Source organism: Tachyglossus aculeatus, chromosome Y2 (assembly GCF_015852505.1).
Source record: "Tachyglossus aculeatus isolate mTacAcu1 chromosome Y2, mTacAcu1.pri, whole genome shotgun sequence".
Lineage (NCBI taxonomy): Eukaryota > Metazoa > Chordata > Mammalia > Monotremata > Tachyglossidae > Tachyglossus > Tachyglossus aculeatus.
In genome coordinates this window covers 2,519,680-2,539,579 of record NC_052094.1, presented here as the reverse complement: position 1 = coordinate 2,539,579, position 19,900 = coordinate 2,519,680, and the positions used below count along the sequence as shown (strand labels likewise).

Here is a 19,900-nt window from a genome sequence, read left to right as displayed (position 1 = left end):
AAGAGCCCAAAATTTCCAGAGCAGGTAATTAACAACTTCTTAGCAGCACTTCAGTGTTTAAGGAGAATAGACTCAGGTGTGTGGGGAAGCAGAAGGGAAGGAAGAGAGATGGAGATGTGAGAAGGAAGGAAGGCCTCCTGGAGGAAATGTGGTTTTAGTAGTGCTCTAAAGATAAAGAGAGTGTTTGCCTGACAAATGTGGAGTACAGAGTTCTAGGCAGGGAAGAGGGCATGTGCAAGAAGCAAGGGGTAACAGAGGTGAGAATGAGGCACAGTGAGTGAGTTACAATTAGAGGAGTGAAAGGTGAGCTGGGCTGAAGTGTAAGAGGAGTAAGGAGTACAAGGAGGGGTAGAGAGCTGACTGAGTGGCTTAAAGCTGATGGCAAGAAGTTTCTACTTGACTTGCAGTTGGATAGGCAATCATCTGAGGTTTTTGAGGAGTGGGAGGACATGTGCAGAATGATGCTTCCATAAGGTAACATGGATAGCACGGTAAGGCACCTATACTGATAGCACAGTAAGGCACCTATACTGAATAGGATACTCCTGCTATTCTATTCTTTAGGCATTTGGGAAAATTACAGCTCAATTACATAAGCAAACAAACACTCATTTAATACACTTAAATAAACCAGTTTCAAATTTTTTAGTTATACAGTTACTACATCTAAAGAGTAATGGAAAACTACATTCGGAGCAAAAACACGGTTTGGGTTGGCCTAATTTCCAGTCTTTTCTTTTTAACAGACACAGAAACAAGGTTAGGAGGGTGTAAGAAGCAATAAGGTTATGATGTTGGAGGTGTTTACTTTGGTCCAACAAATGTCCAGCCTCTCATAATAACCACAGAGACATTTTCTATCTTACTGAAGGTAAGTTCACATAGTGGACACTATTTTTGTCAGTAGTCAAAGCCTAAACTTGGGAAACAGAATACAGTACTATTCCAAATCTATTCCAAATAGTGTTATCCAAAGGGTAACTCTCTTAATTTTTTTCTTACGGAAATTAATCTGAAATAACATCTTTAAATGAAGTTCAACAAAGCACCCCACCTGCCATTAGATGAATAAAAATAAATGTGCACTTATACAGGAGAGGTCTCAGTAACTACTGGTAGGTATGTCAGAAGATTGCAGTCTAAGTACTTTCCATCAAAACTCCCACCTCTGGTAAAGCTGCCACGAGTTGACAACCTAGGTGGAGTTCTTGGATTCTGCCTGTGCAGTCAACAGACCCGTCCTTGTCCACTACAGACGTTTGGATGGTCCAAGATTCAAAAGGCTGGGCCCAGGGGAATTGGGTCCCAGAAATAAACAAAAAACTCAGTTTTGGGAGAGGGGGAAACTGCTGCCATTGTCAAATGGAATGACACTTACACTAAGTACTTCAACAAAAATTCCAGAAAGCGGTAATGAAAATTGAAATGGCAATAAAGTAAAAAATTAGATTGACTGACTAAACCTAAGACCGAGGTCTTCTTAAATAGGATGACCAGTCCTTGAATTACAGCACGGGCCATTAAGTTACTGTATGTGATTTTAACTAGTAGTTAGGAAAAGCTAAGCAGTAGGCTTACATTTATATCCTTGTAGATCAGATTGATAACTAAACCAAATGGGCGCCCACCCATTGGTTCTGCAGGGATGAAAGAGTACTCAAATGTAGCCTGCTTCTGGGACGGCACCACAGTGTTGAGAAGAAGGGCTGTAAAATTCTGGATAAAAAATTGGTAATCCTGAGGATAACGAAAGGAGGCATCCAGGGATTCAACCACAAAATCTTCAGAACCCTTATTTGTGAAACCCACTAGGAACTTCACAATGCTGTTTGCAGGAAAATCTAGGAAACAAAATATGGAAATATTTGAAAATTTCCAAGTGACACTCAAAGAAATTCTGAATTTCTACTTTAACCATCTTATAACCTCACAGAAGGCCCATCAATATTTCATGCCAAAAAAACCTATACAATGAGCTGTCTCCAACACCCCACTGATTCACTGACAAAACTACTTTTGAGAATGTAAAGGATATGAATCAAAATCACTAATATTTTTCCATCCTAGGCTAGCTTTATTTCTGATGAGGATAGTATTTCTGATGGGGAAATGAGTTCACTGAAAGCACAATGATTTTGTTATTTAGAATGAATAACACTTCTTTTTTACCTTCTCCTTTTACAAACAAGATAGTTGTATCAGCATTAGATGAGGCTTTAGGCTCACCAAACAGATCTTCTTCCTCTTTATCTTCTGCCTATAAGCAACAAAAAGATTTACTTGGATTAAAAAAAAACCCTCAGATGCCCAAATTTATATTTTCCAAATAGGAAAAAGTGTTGCTTCTTCTAAGGAAATGAGAATTCTGAATGTATGAGTCTTACTTTGAAGCAGCACGTTTTACTTCGAAGCAGCATAGCCTATTGGAAAAAGCATGAACCTGAGAGTCAAATGACTTGGTCCCTCATCCTTACCTCACTATTTGACTGCTGGGTAACCCCAGGCAAGTCACTTACCTGTAAAATGGAGAGGAAACACTTGTTTTCCAACGTACTTAGCCTGTTTCAGATGGGTCAGTGGTTGGGTCCAATCAGATTATCTTAGAACAGTACCTGACACAAAGAATGCCCTTACTATTATTATTAATAATAATAATGTTGTTATAAAACAAATATACTCAGTTCTTCCACACTTTCCCTATGCTCTTTGGTGAGGATGCTGCATAGGCTGTTTTAACAATTATCCAATGAAACACAGGAGACAGAGAAATGTTTAAGGATATGTTTAAGGCTTCTCGACTTGGCAGCATTGGGCACGATACATGATGCATACAGCACAGACCTGGGAGTCAGTTTGCTGTATAATCTTGAGCAATTCACTTCACTTCTCTGGGCCTCAGTTACCTCATCTGTGTAACAGGGATCGAAACTGGGAGAGCCACGTGGGACAGGGATTGAGTCGAACCTGATTTGCTTATATCCACCCCAGAGCTTAGTACAGAGCTCAGCATATAATAAGCACTCAACAAATACCATTATTATTATTATTACTATTATTAATGCAAGTTCTGTAAAAACACAAACCCCACATTATAAAACTGGGTATATTTACATTAAATCCTCTTAAGTTTGGTTGATCATGTCATATGTCACCCTTCTCAAACCTCCCTAAAGAATAAAATTACCTTTCTACTTTTGCTGTACCTACATTACACCAGATCTACTATTTTCATGGATTGTAGTCATGATTTTAGAATATAGGTTATATAAATTTCACATATTTGTATTAACATTTTATTTATTTTGTCTTCTTCAAATTTTCAAAAGTGGATTAAGTCCAGATTTTACCACAGCTACTTTAGCCAGAAGGGAGACCAATCCAAAATTGGGGTCCTATTATCTGAACATGTCATCTAAGACTTACAGAAGGAAACACTGGTTCAAATTGGTGAGGGGGAAGAAACCCCCTTCCATTCCCCTTTATGGGGGGGTAAGTTCTTGGTCCCCTTCTGTTCTCCGTCTATACTCATTCCCTAGGTGAACTCATTCGCTCCCATGGCTTCAACTATCATCTCTATATAGATGACACACTAATCTACATCTCCTGCCCTGTTCTATCTCCCTCCCTACAGGATCGTACCTCCTCCTGTCTTCAGGACATCTCCACCTGGATGTCCACCCACCACCCAAAACTCAACATGTCTAAGACTGAGCTCCTTATCTTCCCTCCCAAACCCTGTCCTCTCCCTGACTTTCTTGTCACTGTGGACAGCACTACCATCCTTGTCTCATAAAACCAAAACCCTGGTGTAATCCTTGACACTGCTCTCATCCACCCCATGCATCCAATCTGTCACCAAAAACTGCCGGCCTCACCTTCATAATGTCACCGAGATCCACCCTTTCCTAACCAAACAGATACCTTGTTGGTAAAATCTCTCACGTATCCCAACAGGAATACTGCATCAGCATCCTTTATGATCTCCCAACCTCCCATCTCTTCCCACTTCAGCCTATACTTCACTGTCCGGATTGTCTTTCTATTGAAATGCTATGGGCACATCACCCGACCTTCTCAAAAATCTCCAGTGGTTGCCTATCAACCTTTGAATCAAGCAAAGACTCCTCACTACTTCAAAGCTCTCCAACACCTTGCCCCCTCCTACCTCACTTCCCTTCTCTCCTACTTCAGTCCAGCCAACACACTCTGCTCTTCTGTCACTAACCTCCTCACTGTGCTTTGTTCTTGCCTGTCCCGCCATTGACCCCTGGCCCACATCCTACCCTTGGCCTGGAATGCACTCCCTCCTCACATCTGCCAAACTAGCTCACTTCCCCACTTCAAAACCCTACTGAATGCTCACCTCTTCCAGGAGGCCTTCCCAGACTGAGCCCCCCTTTTCCTCTGCTCCTCCTCCCCTCCCCATCACCCTACTCCCTCCCCCTGCTCTATCCTCTCCCCGCCCCACGGCACTTGTGTAGATATGTACATATTTATTATTCTATTTATTTTATTAATGATGTGTATATATCTATAATTCTATTTATTTATTTCGATGCTACTGAAGTCTGTCTACTTGTTCTGTTTTGTTGTCTGCCTCCCCTTCTAGACCTGAGTCCATTGTTAGGTAGGGAATATCTCTATCTGTTGCCGAACTGTACTTTCCAAGCACTTAGTACAGCACTCTGCACATAGTAAATGCTCAATAAATACGACTGATTGAATGAATGAATGAATTAATTAATTAATTAATGAAACCTTAGACTAGGCACTTAAGAGTGGAAACTTCCACAACTCAGTGCATTGAAGTGTTGATAGATTTATGCCCCTGACAGTTTATTTAACAAAAAAAGACAGCCACACATACACATATTCAAGCTTATACTGCAGAACTTCCACCAAAATCTGTTTCATAAAAATCTTTCCACACCCTCCAAAAAATACCCCCTTAAATCTAGGAAAAGCCACCTCACCCCAGCAGAAACTGAGACTCATATGGCCAGAGTTGCCTCACTAAATTTAACCTCTATCTTTAGTCCGAAGTCCAAAGCAGCCTCACCATTTCTGCCCAACAGTATGGAAGGGAAAACTCTTAAAACTTTTACAATATCTATCAGGAAGACTGCAGCAGACTGTGTGGCTTGACCACTGCTCCCAGCTATGCTCTTAGCTATTTATTATAATGAATGCTCAAGAAATACTAAACAGCTTACAAACATCAAAAAGTTAGATTTGGTAGTAGCTATACTTTGAATGTTTTTGCTAGAAAATTTGTTATTATTGCCATTTTGTTTATGTTAAGGTAGCTAAACTACACTAGAACAATGCCAGCAAGGCACAGTCCCTTGCTATAGTACTCAACAGTTCCCACGGCCAACAAGTAGCATTTTCCTTAACTATAAAAAAATTGTATCTGTTAAACTTTTTAAAAGGTAGTACCTTTTACAAGTGCTTTTTTCCTTGATAGGTTAGGGCTATCCACATAAGCGTTATTTGCCTATTTTAATGCAAGGGAAACAAGTTTTTCATAGTGTTAAAAAGTCAAATATTATGTGAGGAAATAAGCAGAAACTACTGTAATCACCTCTCACAGTATCAGCCTTGTCAGAATGAAAATTTCTGACCCTTTAAAAAGCCAAATTGAAAAACCCACCTGAACCAAGAAAAGACAGGAAGGAGGTAAGACAAAGGGGGAAAACCATGACGTCATGGCAGACTCAGACAGCGCCCTGAACTGTTTGATCTGATACTCCCAGGCTCTGGAACAAGGTTGGATCAGCGTAAAAACCAACATCACTTGACTCAAAACATTACAACAGACCTGTTTCATTTTGGTTCAGGACCTTTATGCAGTGAATAGGGTGTCACAAGGAATGAAGCCTGGTACAATTCTGCCTAAGTTGGTGTTCAAATGGCATGAATTAAGAAACCAGAAATTGGATAACTCAGTATGGGTTGGCATTGAAATCCTGATATGAGATCCTTGGCAGGCTCTAGGCCCTAAGCAAATTAATTCATTCATTCAATCGTATTTATTGAGTGCTTACTGTGTGCAGAGCACTGTACTAAGAGCTTGGGAAGTACAAGTCAGCAACATATAGAGACTGTCCCTACCCAACAATAGGCTCACAGTCTAGAAGAGGGAGACAGACAAGAAAACAAAACTTGTAGACAAAATCGTCAGAACAAATAGAATTATGGTTATATGCACATCATTAACAAAATAAATAGAATAGTAAATTTGTACAAGTAAAATAAACAGAGTAATAAATCTGTACAAATATATATAAGTGCTGTGCGGAGGGGAAGGAGGTAGGGCGGGGGGATAGGGAGGAGGAGAGGAAAAAGGGGGTTCAGTCTGGGAAGGCCTTCTGGATGAGGTGAGCTCTAAGTAGGGCTTTGAAGGGAGGAAGAGAGCTAGCTTGGTGGATGTGTGGAGGGAGGGCATTCCAGGCTGAGGAAGGACGTGGGCTGGGGGTCAACAGCGGGACAGGTGAGAATGAGGCACAATGAGGAGGTTAGCGGCAGAGGAGAGGACGGTGCAGGCTGGGCTGTAGAAAGAGAGAAAGGAGATGAGGCAGGAGGGGGTGAGGTGATGGAGAGCCTTGAAGCTGAGAGTGAGGAGTTTTCGCTTGATTCGAAGTTTAACAGGCAACCACTGGAGATTTTTGAGGAGGGGAGTGACATGCCCTGAGCACTTCTGTACAAAGATAATCCAGGCAGCAGAGTGAAGTATAGACTGGAGCAGGGAGAGAGAGGAGGATGAGAGATCAGAGAGGAGGCTGATGCAGTAATCCAGTTGGGATAGGATCACAGATTGAACCCACAAGGTAGCAGTTTGGATGGAGAGAAAAGGGCAGATCTCAGTGATGTGGAGGTAAGACCAGCAGGTTTTGGTGATGGACTGGATGTTTGGGGTGGATGAGAGTGCGGAGTCGAGGATGACACCAAGGCTGCGCGCTTGTAAGGCGGAAAGGATGGTTATGTCTACACTGACAGGAAAGTCAGGGAGAGGGCAGGATTTGGGAGGGAAGATAAAGAGTTCAGTCTTGGATATATTGAGTTTTAGATGGCAAGCAGACACACAGATGGAGATGTCCTAAAGACAGGAGGAAATGTGAGCCTGGAGTGAGGGAGAGAGAGCAGGGGCAGAGATTGGTGTCATTGGCGTAGAGATGATAGTTGAAGCCAAGAGAGCGAATGAGTTCACCAAGGGAGTGAGTGTAGATAGAGAACAGAAGGGGGCCAAGAACTGACCCTTGAGAAACTCCTAAAGTAAGGGGATGGAAAGGGGAGGAGAAGCCCGCAAGCAAATGCCATCGTGGGTAAAATATCTTCAATTTACTCCTTTCCAAACAACCCAAAACTTTGGAATCATTATTTTACTTTTTTAACTTAACATTACTGCTAATTTTAGGACCCTGATGGCTGGAATGACCATCCACTCTGGGAGCTGAGGCATCACATGGCCAAGACATCACATACTCTAGGGTCTACAAGAAGCCATCTAATGCCTCCAGCAGCATCCTTAATCCCTATTCCAGTACTCTGGAGCCCTCTCCTCCTCACCCATTATCTCCACACACAGTAGAGTGGTCATGAGAAGCAAACAGTACTTTGGAACCCAAGACTGGAAGGCTGAGAAATCCGAGTCTCAAATCCGAGTCTCCTCCAATGTACACATCCATAATTTCTTTATTTATATTGTCTGTCTTCCCCTCTACACAGTAAACTCCCAGAGGGCAGGAAATGTGTATACCAATTCTATTATACTGTACTCTTTCAAGAGCTTAGTACAGTGCTGTACATGGAGTAGGTGCTCAATAAATATCACTGATTTTTCTTATGATATTTAGAAGTTACTACATGCCAGGCACTGTATTAAGAGCTGGGGTAGATATGAGCTTATCAGTTTGGCAGTGCCTATGTTCCACATGGGGCTAACAGACTTAACCCCCATTTTACAGTTAAAGTACCTGAGGCACAGAAAATTTAGTGACTCCCCAAGGTCACAGAGAAAAGGCAAATGACATTGACAATATCCACCTAATCACTGCCTTGGTTTCTTGTCTCCTGCTTGGTTATACCCCTGTTCCTGCCTGGAATTTTTCATTGGGCCACACTGTTTCTCTAATTTATTGACACATATGGTCTTAATTTGGGCTGGATTTTCAATTGCTCTCATTGTTTGTAAAATGTTAGTTTTAGCAGTGTTAGGGTCCTCCCCACTGAAGAGAATAGGACAGGGACTGTGTCTTCATTGCTTATTTTCCACCAAGTGTAAAACACGGCACAGAACAGATAAATGTATAATACCATTACAATAATGAAAACAATAAACCCCCACTTTGTATCTGCAAGCTTTACAATGGTCAATACTGTTTTAGTATTTGAGTGTATAATTGAGTACGATTCCCATGAAAGGAGCTCTCGTAACTTAAACGATGAAATGATAGCTGGATTCTACTTCTGTCTGTCCACTACCCATGGTGTCGAGCAGTGAGCTCTGTTACTTAGCAGGACAGAAGAGGGAAGAAGGCTCCAAAAATTGTCAGGCTGGAGAGGAACACAATCTCTGCTTCTGTACAACAGCCGCAGCTGTGGAAGGTAAGGCTTTAAACTAAAGACTGGAGAAGAAAGAGAGACAAGGCCACGAGATAAACTTAATTTGATACGGAGAAATTATTATTTTATAATCTGTTTGTTATTTTCCCATGAAAAACAAAAACTGGAATACCCATATGAACTCTTCAAATATCTTAAAAGTGAAGGATACTTGGTATGGATGTTTTCTAAATAGGGATTTTCCTGTAATACAAGTCTTCTGATTTCCTATCTAGTGCTCTCACCATTTTCCCTAAGTGACCAACTAGTTTTCAAATCAATGAATCAAAAGTATTTTTTGAGCAGTATGAGCACAGCATTGAATTAATCAATCAATCAACCAACCAATCAATCAATCATAGTAAGTGGCCACAATCTCCTCACTCACGCAGCTTAGAATCTAGTGAGGGAGGAGACCTTAGTATGATGTAATGGACAGGGCATTTCACTTCTCTGTTCCTTTGTTACCTTATCTGTAATATGGGGATTTAGACTGTAAGTCCTATGTGGGTCAGGAACTGTGTCCAACCTGATTTGTTTGTATCTGCCCCAGAGCTTAGTAAAGTGCCTGGCACATAATATGCACTTAACAAATACCACAATTATCACTGCTATTATTATTATTGGGACAACAAAAGAGAGGTGGTCCTCAAATGTCCTGCCCACAATGAGTTTAAAGTCTAAAGGGACTACTGTCTACAACCTTCTCTGTTTAAACCTCTCATTTCTCTATCTTACTTCTATATCACTCATACAGTTGGGTCTGATATTCAGAGTTCTCTGAAGCAGTGTGGTTTAGTGGAAAGAGCATGGACTTGAGAGTCAGGGGCCAGGGGTTCTAATCCCTGCTCTGCCACGTATCAGCTGTGTGACTTTGGGCAAGTCACTTACCTTCTCTGTGCCTGTTACCTCATCTGTAAAATGGGGATTAAGACTGTGAGACCCATATGGGACAACCTGATTACCTTGTATCTACCCCAGCACTTACAACAGTGATGGCACATAGTAAGTGCTTAACAAATACCAACATTATTATATAGTGAGCACTTAATGAATACCACCATTATTTTTATTATTATTATTACTACTATTATTATTATTACTCGCCCAACCCCACAGCATTTATGTACACATCCTTACACTTGGCTTCTTCCCATATCTGACATTTTTTTAATGTCTCTCTCCTCTTCAGGCATACTTCACTCTGCAAAGACAGATGAGATGATGGTACTGTGAGTAGGTTGGCATTTGAGGACCAAACTTTTTGGGCTGGGTTGAAGTAGGAAATCAGTAGGGTAAGATTGGAAGGTGCGAGGTAAGGAGTATTTTAAGGAAAATGGCAAGAAGTTCCTATTCAATGCAGATGTGACTGGGCACAAGCACTGGAGGTTCTTGATGAGTTGGGTAACCAGGACAGAACAACTTAGCAGAAAAATTATCTGAACAGTAGGGTGAAGTATGTCTGAAGAGGGGAGAGACAGAAGGCAGGAAGGCTGATGAAGTAATTATAGTGGGATAGGCTAAGTGCTTGGATTAACATGGCAGCAGTTTGGATGGAAAGGAAAGGTCAGATTTTAGTGACATTGTGACTCTGAACAAGCAAGATGTTGTGTCAGATTGAATATATGTGTTGAGTGACAGGTCACTCAAGGACAATGCTAAAGGCCTCACAGTCCTTAGGCTGTGGGATAGGGAGAATAGTGATGCTGACTACAAGTGATGGGAACATTCATTCAATTGTATTTATTGAGCACTTGCTATGTGCAGAGCACTGTACTAAGCGCTTGGGAAGTACAAGTTGGCAACATATAGAGATGGTCCCTACCCAACAACGGGCTCACAGGGGAGGATAGGTTTGGGTGGGAAGATAAGGAGTTCTGTTTCAGACATATTGTTTGAGGTATTAGTGGGATATCCAAACAGAGATGTCCTGAAGGCGGGAGAAATATGAGATTGTAGAGAAGAAAGATTAGGGTTGGAGATGTAGACTTAAGAATCACCTACTTAGATATGGTAGCTGAAACCAACTGGGGGAAATGAGTTCTTCAAGGGAGTAGGTATAGTTGGAGAATAGGAGGGAGCCTAAGACTGAGCCTTGAGACACTCCCACATTTAAGGGATGGGATGCAGAGGCGAAACCCACAAAAGAGGACAGTGTCAGTGATGCCAATTTATTCTGCTTATTTTGAATGATGTGCATATAGCTATAATTGTATTTGTTCTGACAATTTTGACACCTGTCTACATGTTTTCTTTTGTTGTCTTTCTCCCCCTTCTAGACTGTGAGCCCATTGTTGGGTAAGGACCGTCTCTATATGTTGCCGACTTGTACTTCCCAAGCACTTAGTACAGTGCTCTGCACACAGTATGCACTCAATAAATACAGTTGAATGAATGAATGCCAAGCTTAGATAATGTTTCCAAGAGAAGTGGAAGGTCCACAATGTTAAAGGCAGCTAAGAAGTCAAAGGAGGTTTAAGCAGGAGGTCCTCAACATTAAAGGCAGCTAAGAGGTCAAAGGAGGTTTGGGATGGAATAGAGGTAACTGGATTTGGCATGGAGGTCATTGGTGACATTCAAGAGGGCAGTTCTGGTGGAGTCAAGGGGGCGGAAACCAGATTGGAGGGGGTCAAGGAGAACACTGGAGGAGAGGAAGAGAACAGAGCCGATGCAGACAACTCACTTGAGGAGTTGGAGGGGAATGATAAGATTCATACAATAGTATTTATCAAATATTTTTGGGTGCAGTGCATTATACTAAATGCCTGGAAGACTACAATATAGCAATAAACTGACACATTCCCTGCCCACAACAAGCTTATAATAATGTTGGTTTTTTGTTAAGCTCTTACTATGTGCCAAGCACAGTTTAAAGCACTGGGGGATATACAAGGTAATCAAGTTGTCCCAAGTGGGGCTCACAGTCTTAATCCCCTTTTTCCAGATGAGGTAACTGAGGCACAGAGAAGTTAAATGACTTGCCCAAAGTCACACAGTTGATAAGTCACAGAGCCAGATTAGAACCCATGACCTCTGACTCCCAAGCCCATGCTCTTTCCACTGAATCATGCTGCTACAGAGGAGATGAGGAGATAAGTGGAAGGAGTTGTGGGGTCATGGGAGGGTTTTTTTATGACAGGAAAGCAGGAGCATGTTTGAAAGCTGTGGGGAAGAAGCCACTGGACAGTGGACAGTTGAAGAACTGCAATAAAAGAAGGAAGGGAACGGGCAAGAGTTTCTGATAAGGTGCGAAGGATTGGGGTTGGAGGCAAAGGTGGAAGGTGTGGATTTTGAGAGGAGAGAGGAGATCTCATCTAGAGATCCTGCTGGGAATAATGTATTAGAGCAGAGTTGGTTTGGTATGTACTGTGAAAGGGGAGAGCTCAAGGGTGGGGAGAGAACTGATTATGTGCATTACAGCTGATGGTGAGGTGTTTCTGCTTGATGAGGAGATGGATAAGTAGCCACAAGAGATTTTAAGGAATGGGGAGTCACACATAGGATAGTGTTTCAGAAGAAGAATATGGGACCAGAGTGAAACATGCACTGGGGAGTCAAAAAGCTGAATGCAGGGGGGTCAGCTAGAAGGGTGAAGTGGTAATTGTGGTGGTGATTTGGATGGAGAGGAAGTGTTTAGGAAGAACAAGAGGAATTGATGATTGAATATATGTTTGAAGGAGAGAGCAGAGTCAAGAATAGAGTGCTCTGCACACTCAAAGTGGTCAGTAAATACCACTGATTGACCGACAGGTTGCTGACTTGAGAGCAGTGGTGTAAACAGTGATAATGCAGTCACACAGAAGAGAGGGCTTGGGAAGGAAGCTGAGTTCAGTTTTAGACATAGCAAACTCAAGACACTAATACTATTAAATAAAAACCATCCAGTTAACCTAAATTCTGATTAATCTGAGACAGCTATATTTTTAACTCACAAACTTCTTCAAACTGTTTTTTCTGGATAATACTGGAAAACATGGTAACATACTTAAAACATGGGACACATATTTTAATCAAATGCTTCTACAGAAAGAACAAATCCATATGTTATATAATTCAAAATTTCTGATTAGTGATAACATTCACCAAATCTGTAGGTTCATCTTCTTCAATCTCTGCTTCATCATCCTCATCTTCAACCACTGTACCTTCTACTGCTTCTTCATCTTCTGTAGAATCTTGGGCCAATACCAGTGTCCCTGTGACAATACAAAATAGAAATGTTAAATGTTTCCATATATTTTTTTTAAAATTTACAATATCTTAAACATTTTCCAAGATTTTACAAACTGGATATGACAACTGGATTTTCAGGTGTACATTCAATTAGTAAGGAAACTTATAATGCAAACAACAAGTAAACATAATTGATTTAAAAATAATGGGAACAAGAGGAGTGTGGCCTAGCTGAAAGCTTAAGACTGGGAATCAGGAGACCTAGGTTCTAGTCCCAGCTTGATCACTGTAGTGTGACCACTGCCAGGTGACTTACTCATTCTGTACTTTATTCAACTGTATAAAGGGGAAAAATGTAGGTTTTGAAAACTATAGGATCGGGACAAGGACTCTGACCAATCTGGTAACTTCTTCTGTCTGTAAGCTCCATGTGGGCAGGGGACCTACCAACTGTGTTATATTGTACTTTCCCAAATATTTATTAAGTGTTCAATAAGTATGAAACAGACACGCCTTACCAGAGTCTTCAAAGCATTTCATCACCTTTCCCCATCCTACCTTACCTCCCTGATTTCCTATTACAACCCAGCTCACACACTTCACTACTCTATCTAGTCTTTCTTGCTGCTGACCTTTCCCCCATATCCTGCCTCTGGCCTGCAACTCACCCTCTTTTCATATCCAACAGATGGTCACTCTCTCTACCATCAAAGCCTTAGTAAAAGCATAACTCCTACAACAGGTTGCACCCGACTAAGCCCTGATTTCCTCTTTTCCCACTTCCTTCTGCACTGCTTTTGAACTTGACTTTGCACTCATAACTCATCCCCCCCCCAGTCCCATAACTTTTAAGTACATGTCTGTTTCGCCTCTAGCCTGTAAGCTCCTTGTGGACAAGGAAAATTTCTATCACCTTTGTTACACTGTACCCTCCTAACTGCTTATTAAAGTGCTCTGCACCCAGTACATGCACATCAATGCAAATGATTAATAGAATAAAAACCATTGCTTACCAAATATTAAGTGCCTAATACATGCCTAAAGTAAGGAAAAAGGATACAAACTGGGATACACCTAGTCCCTGCAAAAAGGCATTAGAGTCCCAGGATCCAGAAAGGTTGTCTTCTTGCCACCTACCACTGCCAGAGTCCAATCAGAGTGAAAAGGACAGAAGCTCAAGCTACCACATACTTTCCCAACTGTTGGATTAGTGTTGGCCTTGCTGAATTGATATTCAATTGGTAAACTTTTCACACAGTAGTAACATACTCCAAATTATTTTTCTTTTATCATCATTTTTAAATCAATCAACAGACTTTTCTATATACTTACTGTGAACAGAGTACTAAATTAAGTACTTGGGCAACTCAACTTGCTTGTATCCAATCCAGTGCCTAGTAGAGTGTCTGGCACATAGTAAGCACTTAACAAATATCATTATTATTACTACTGTTATTATTCAGAATGTATACTTTAGTGGTGGAGAGACACAGGTAAAAGGAGGACGAAGAGTATGGATCAATGGATATTTGCATGAATAAGCAGAGTATTCATTCATTCCATTGTATTTATTAAGCACTTAGTGTGTGCAGAGCACCTTACTAAGGGCTTGGGAGAATAAGATACAATACGAAAACTGATATGCAAAAGTGTTACAGGTGTTTCTGAGTGTGTGCCATGCAGAAATGGCTCTTGGTAGATATGGGATTTCAGAAGGCCTTTTTTTAATTTTTATTTTTAAAATTGCACTTCCTATGTGCTGCTGACATTGTTCTAAGCCCTGGAATACATGCACAATAACCAGGTTGGACACAGTCAGTACCTTCCTACATAAGGCTCAGTATAAGTTGGAGGGAGGGGGTTTAATTCCCATTTTACAGATGAGGGAACTGAGGCACAGAAGTGAAGTGACTTGCCCAAGGTCACACATCAGACAACTGGCATAGTCAGGGAGGCCAGATCCTCCGCCTCCCAGGCCTGTGCACTTTCCAATAGACCCCATTACTTTGAAGATGGTCATATTTGAACCTCTTCAGATGACAGGAAGGGAATGAGCTGGAAGTCAGGGCAGGAGAGCTGAGAACACTTACAGTGAGAAGGATGAACTCTGTGAACCAGGGAGTACTGAAGTGAAAAGAGTAGGTGTGTTAGAGGGATAGCGCTGATGGAGAGTCTTAAAGCCAATAGCCAGTTTCAGCTTGATGTGGAAAGAGTAACCAATAAAGGCAACAAACAACAGAGTCAAATGTTGACTGATGATGGGAGAGACTGGAGGCAGGGGGACTAGGGAGGAGACTGATGAAATCTTATCAAGATTTTGAAGTGCCTGGACTAAGAGTCTTTGATTAAGGTTCCTTGGAGAGAGAAAGGAACAGATTTAAGAACGAAAGGATTTAAATGACAGACTGAATGTGAAAGCTGAAAGAGAGTAGGGTTACAGGATTTCAAGACAGAAAAGATGTTGGACAGGTCAATTAAAATGGGAAAGTCAGGTGGAAGAGACAAGAAAAAAAAGAAAGATTAAAGAGAAGGTCAAAGATTGAAACTATTATGATAGATTTGGGAGCCATCTTCACAGTGGTGGTACCTGAAGCGATGTTGACAGAAAAACTCAAGCCAGTGAGCATAAAGTAGTGAGGAGAAAATCAGACTGCTCATAAAAATCTCCCCTGTCCCTCCCTGCTCGGCCCACTTCTTCAACTCTCCCATCTTTCCCAGCAATATCTAGTCTCCTGTCTTCTCTCAAAAACCTCCACCTGACCATCCAACCACATCCTTTTGCACCTTACCAAAACACTTGCCCTCTCTCTTCTTCCCCTCCCTAGCAAACATCCTCAACTGTTCTCTCTTCTTCCTCACTGACTTCTCCCCCACTGCTTTCAAATATGTTCATGTCACCCTTATCCGAAAAAAACCCTCCTTCAACCCCATGGCTCCTTCCAGTTATCACCACATCTCTCTTCTAACATCCCTCTACAAACTCCTTATGCGAGTTGTCTACACCAGCTCTCTCAAATTCCTCTCCTCCAATTCTCTCTTTGGCCCACAGCAATGTGGCATTCATCCCCTCTCAAAAGTCACAAATGATATTCTTCTTGCCAAATCCAACACCCTCTACTCCATCCTAATCCTCCTTCGACTCCTCAGGTGCTTTGGAAATTGCTGATCCACCCCTTCTTCTGGAAACATTATCCAACCTCTATACTCACTCCCTTGGTAGAACTCTTTCACTCCCATGGCTTCAACTATCATATCTATGCGGATGATATCCAAAACTACATACACCTCCTCCTCTGTTCTCTCTCCCTCTCTCCAGGCTCACAGATCCTCCAGCCTTCAGGACATCTCCACCTGGATGTCCTCCCGCCACCTAAAACTCAACATGTCCAAGACTTAGCTCCTTATCTTCCTTACCAAACCCTGTTCATTCTCTGACTTTCTTATCACCGTGAATGGCACTACCATCGTTCCTGTCTCACAATCCCACAACCTTAGTGTCATCCTTGACTCCATTCCCTCATTCACCCCACATATCCAATCCATCACCAAAACCTTCCGGTCTCACCTTCACAACATCGACAAGATCCACCTTTTCCTCTCCATCCAACTTCTACCTTGTTAGTAAAATCACTCATCATATCTCTACTGGATTACTACATCAGCAACCTTTCTGATTTCCCAACTTCCTGTCTTTCCCCACTTCAGTCTATACTTTACTGCCCGGATTATCTTCCTACAGAAACATTCTGGGCATGTCACCCCCCTCCTCAAAAATCTCCGGTGGTGACCTCCATATCAAGCAAAAACTAGCTACTGGCTTCAAAGCTCTCCAACAACTTGCCCCTTCCTACCTCAACTCCCTTCGCTCCTTCTACAGCCCAGCCCGCAAACTCAACTCCTCTGGTGCTAACTTTCTCACTGGGCCTTGTTCTCGCCGTTGATCCCTGGTGCCCGTCCTACCTCTGCAATACCCTCCTCACATCTGCCAAACAAGCACACTTCCCCCTTTCAAAGACCTGCTGAAAGCTCACCTCCTCCAGAAGGCTTTCCCAGACTGAGCCCCCCTTCTCCTCCTCCCCTCCCCATAATCCCTACTCCCTCCCTCTGCTCTACCCCCTCCCTGCCCCACAATACTTGTATACCTATATAGATATTTATTACTCTATTTTTATTAATGATGTGTATGTATCTATAATTATATTTATATTGATGTTATTGATGACTATTTATTTTGTTTTGTTGTCTGTCTCCTTCCTTCTAGACTGAGAGCCTGCTACTGGGCAGAGATTGTCTCTGCTGCTGAACTGTACTTTCCAAGTTCTTCATATAGTGCTCTGCAAACAATAAGCACTCAATAAATACGATTGAATTAATTAATTAATTAATTAATTAATTAATTAACCTCAGCTTCACTGACACTGTCCTCTCCTGGTTCTTCTCTCATGTCTCTAGCTGCTCATTCTCAGGCTCTTTTCTGGGCTCCTCCTCTGCCTCCCAACCCCTAACTGTGGGGGCCCCTTGAGGTTTACCTCTTGGTCTCCTTCTATTCTTCATCTATGTCCTCTCCCTTGGAGAACTCATTCAGTCACATGGCTTCAACTACCTCTTCGTGGATGATACCCAAATCTACATCTCCAGCCCTCACCTCTCTGCCTCTCTGCAGTCTCAAATTCCCTCCTGCCTCAAGACACCTCTTTATGGATGTCCTCTGGCCATCCTAAGTTTAGCAAGCCAGAACCAAACTTCTTATCTTCCCACTCAACCCATTCTCCCCATGACTTTCCCATCACTGAAGATGGCACCAACATCCTTCCTGTCTCACAAGGTCATAAACTTGGCATTATCCCTTATTCGTCTCCCTTATTAAACTCACATATTCTCCATCACTAAACCCTCTCGGTTCACCCTTCACAACGTTACTAAAATCTGCCCTTTCCTTTCCATCCAAACTGCTACCACTTTAATCCAATCATTCATCCTACCCCACTTGGATTATTTAGTCAACCGCCCTCCTGACCTTCCAGCCTCCGCCTTTCCTCATTCTAGACCATACTTCACTCTGCTGTCCAGGTCATTTTTCTACAAAAACAATTGGGTCATGTTTCCCCACTCCTCCAAAACTTCCAGTGGTTGCCCACCCACCTCCCTATCAAATAGAAACACCTCACCATTGACTTTAAAGTACTCAATCACCTTGCCCTCTCCTACTTCACTGGGCTATGCTCCTACTTCAACCCAGTCTGCACACTTCACACCTCTAATGCTAACCTTCTCACTACAACTCAATCCCCATTTACCCCACTACTGACCTTTCAGTCACATCCTGCCTCTGGCTTGGAATAAGCCCACCTTTCATATCCAACTGACAGTTAGTTTCCCCTCTTCAAAGCCTTAATTGAAGGCACATCTTCTCCAAGAGGCCTTACCAGACTAAGCCCTCCTTTCCTCTTCTTCAACTCCTTTCTGTGTCACTCCAACTTGCTCTCTTTAGTTAGCCCAGTCCACAGCAATTATGTATATATTCATTCATTCAATCATATTTATTGAGCGCTTAGTGTGTGCAGAGCACTGTACTAAGCACTTGGGAAGTACAAATCAGCAACATAGCCCGTTGTTGGGTAGGGATTGTCTCTGTATGTTGCTGACTTGTACTTCCCAAGCGCTTAGTACAGGGCTCTGCACACAGTAAGCAGTCAATAAATACGACTGACTGAATGAATGAACATATATAGACCATCCCTACCCAACAATGGGCTTACAGTCCAGACTCTGTAATTCATTTATTTGAATAAATGTCTAACTACCCCCTCTAGAATGTAAGCTCATTGTGGGTAATGAATGTCTGTTTACTGAGATACTGTCTTCTCCCATGCACTCTCCCAAAGAGGAACCAACAGAATTTAGTGATCTGAATATGTGGGTTGAATAGGAGAGAGAAGTCAAGGATAACATGCTTGTGAGGCAGGAAGGATGGTGGTGCTGTCTTCTCCATTCAATCATATTTACTGAGTAACTTACTGTGTGCAAAGCACCAGTTAGACACATTCCTGCCCACAATGAGCTCACAATCTACAGGGAGAGACAGACACTAATATAAATAAATAAATAAATAAATAAATAAATTGCAGATACATACATATGTGGCTGTAGGGATGGAAGGGAGGATGAATGAAGGGAGCAAATAAGAGCAGTGCATTCACTCATTCAATCATATTTATTGAGTGCTTACTGTGTGCAGAGCACTGTTCTAAGCAATTGGGAAGTACAAGTCAGCAACATATATAGATGGTCCCTACCCAACAACGGGCTCACAGTCTAAAAGGGGGAGACAGATGGCAACCAAGTAGAGATGTCTTGAAGTCAAGAGGAAATGCAGAGAGAGAGAGAGACCAGGACTGGAGATATAGTTTTGGGAATCATCTGCACAGTGGTACTAGTTGAAGCCTTGTGAGCGAATGAGTTCTCCAAGGGAGTGGGCTTGGGGAGTGGGATTAGAACCTACGTCCTTCTGACCCCCAGGCCCTTGCTCTCTACTAGACCACACTGCCTATGATGACAGTCTCTTCAACATGCTATCCAACCTTAGCTTCACAGACTCTGTCCTCTCCTGGTTCTTCTCTTATCTCTCCAGCCGTTCATTCTCAGTCTCCTTTGTGGGCTCCTCCTCTCCCTCCCATTCCCTTACTGTAGGAGTTCCTCAAGGGTCAGTTCTTGGTCCCCTTCTGTTCTCTAACTACACTCACTCCCTTGGTGAACTCATTTGCTCCCACAGCTTCAACTATCATATCTACGCTGATGACACCCAAATCTACATCTCTGCCCCTACTCTCTTTCTCTCCCTTTCAGGCTCGGGTCTGTCTCCTCCTGCCTCCAGGACATCTCCATCTAGATGTCTGCCCGCCATCTAAAACTCAATATGTCCAAGACTGAACTCCTTATCTTCCCTCCCAAACCCTGCGCTCTCCCTGACTTTCCCGTCATTGTAGACAGCACTACCATCCTTCCCATCTCACAAGCCCGCAACCTCGGTGTCATCCTCGACTCCGCTCTCTCATTTACCCCTCACATCCAATTCATCACGAAAACCTGCTGGTCTCACCTCCATAACGTCACCAAGATCCGC

The 19,900-nt window shown here is 42.4% G+C and overlaps 1 protein-coding gene across 2 annotated transcripts in view; it reads right to left on the bottom strand.

Annotated features, from left to right (window-relative positions):
- Positions 1-19,900, bottom strand: part of LOC119946694 (translocon-associated protein subunit alpha-like) — a 30,802-nt gene that overhangs the window by 7,167 nt on the left and 3,735 nt on the right. For both annotated transcript variants that reach the window (XM_038768108.1, XM_038768109.1), the window contains exons 2-4: positions 12,688-12,800; positions 2,170-2,257; positions 1,579-1,841 (exon numbers count right to left, since the gene is read on the bottom strand). In XM_038768108.1, coding sequence (XP_038624036.1) covers positions 1,579-1,841; positions 2,170-2,257; positions 12,688-12,800 — 464 coding nt within the window. The remainder of the gene's footprint in view (positions 1-1,578; positions 1,842-2,169; positions 2,258-12,687; positions 12,801-19,900) is intronic.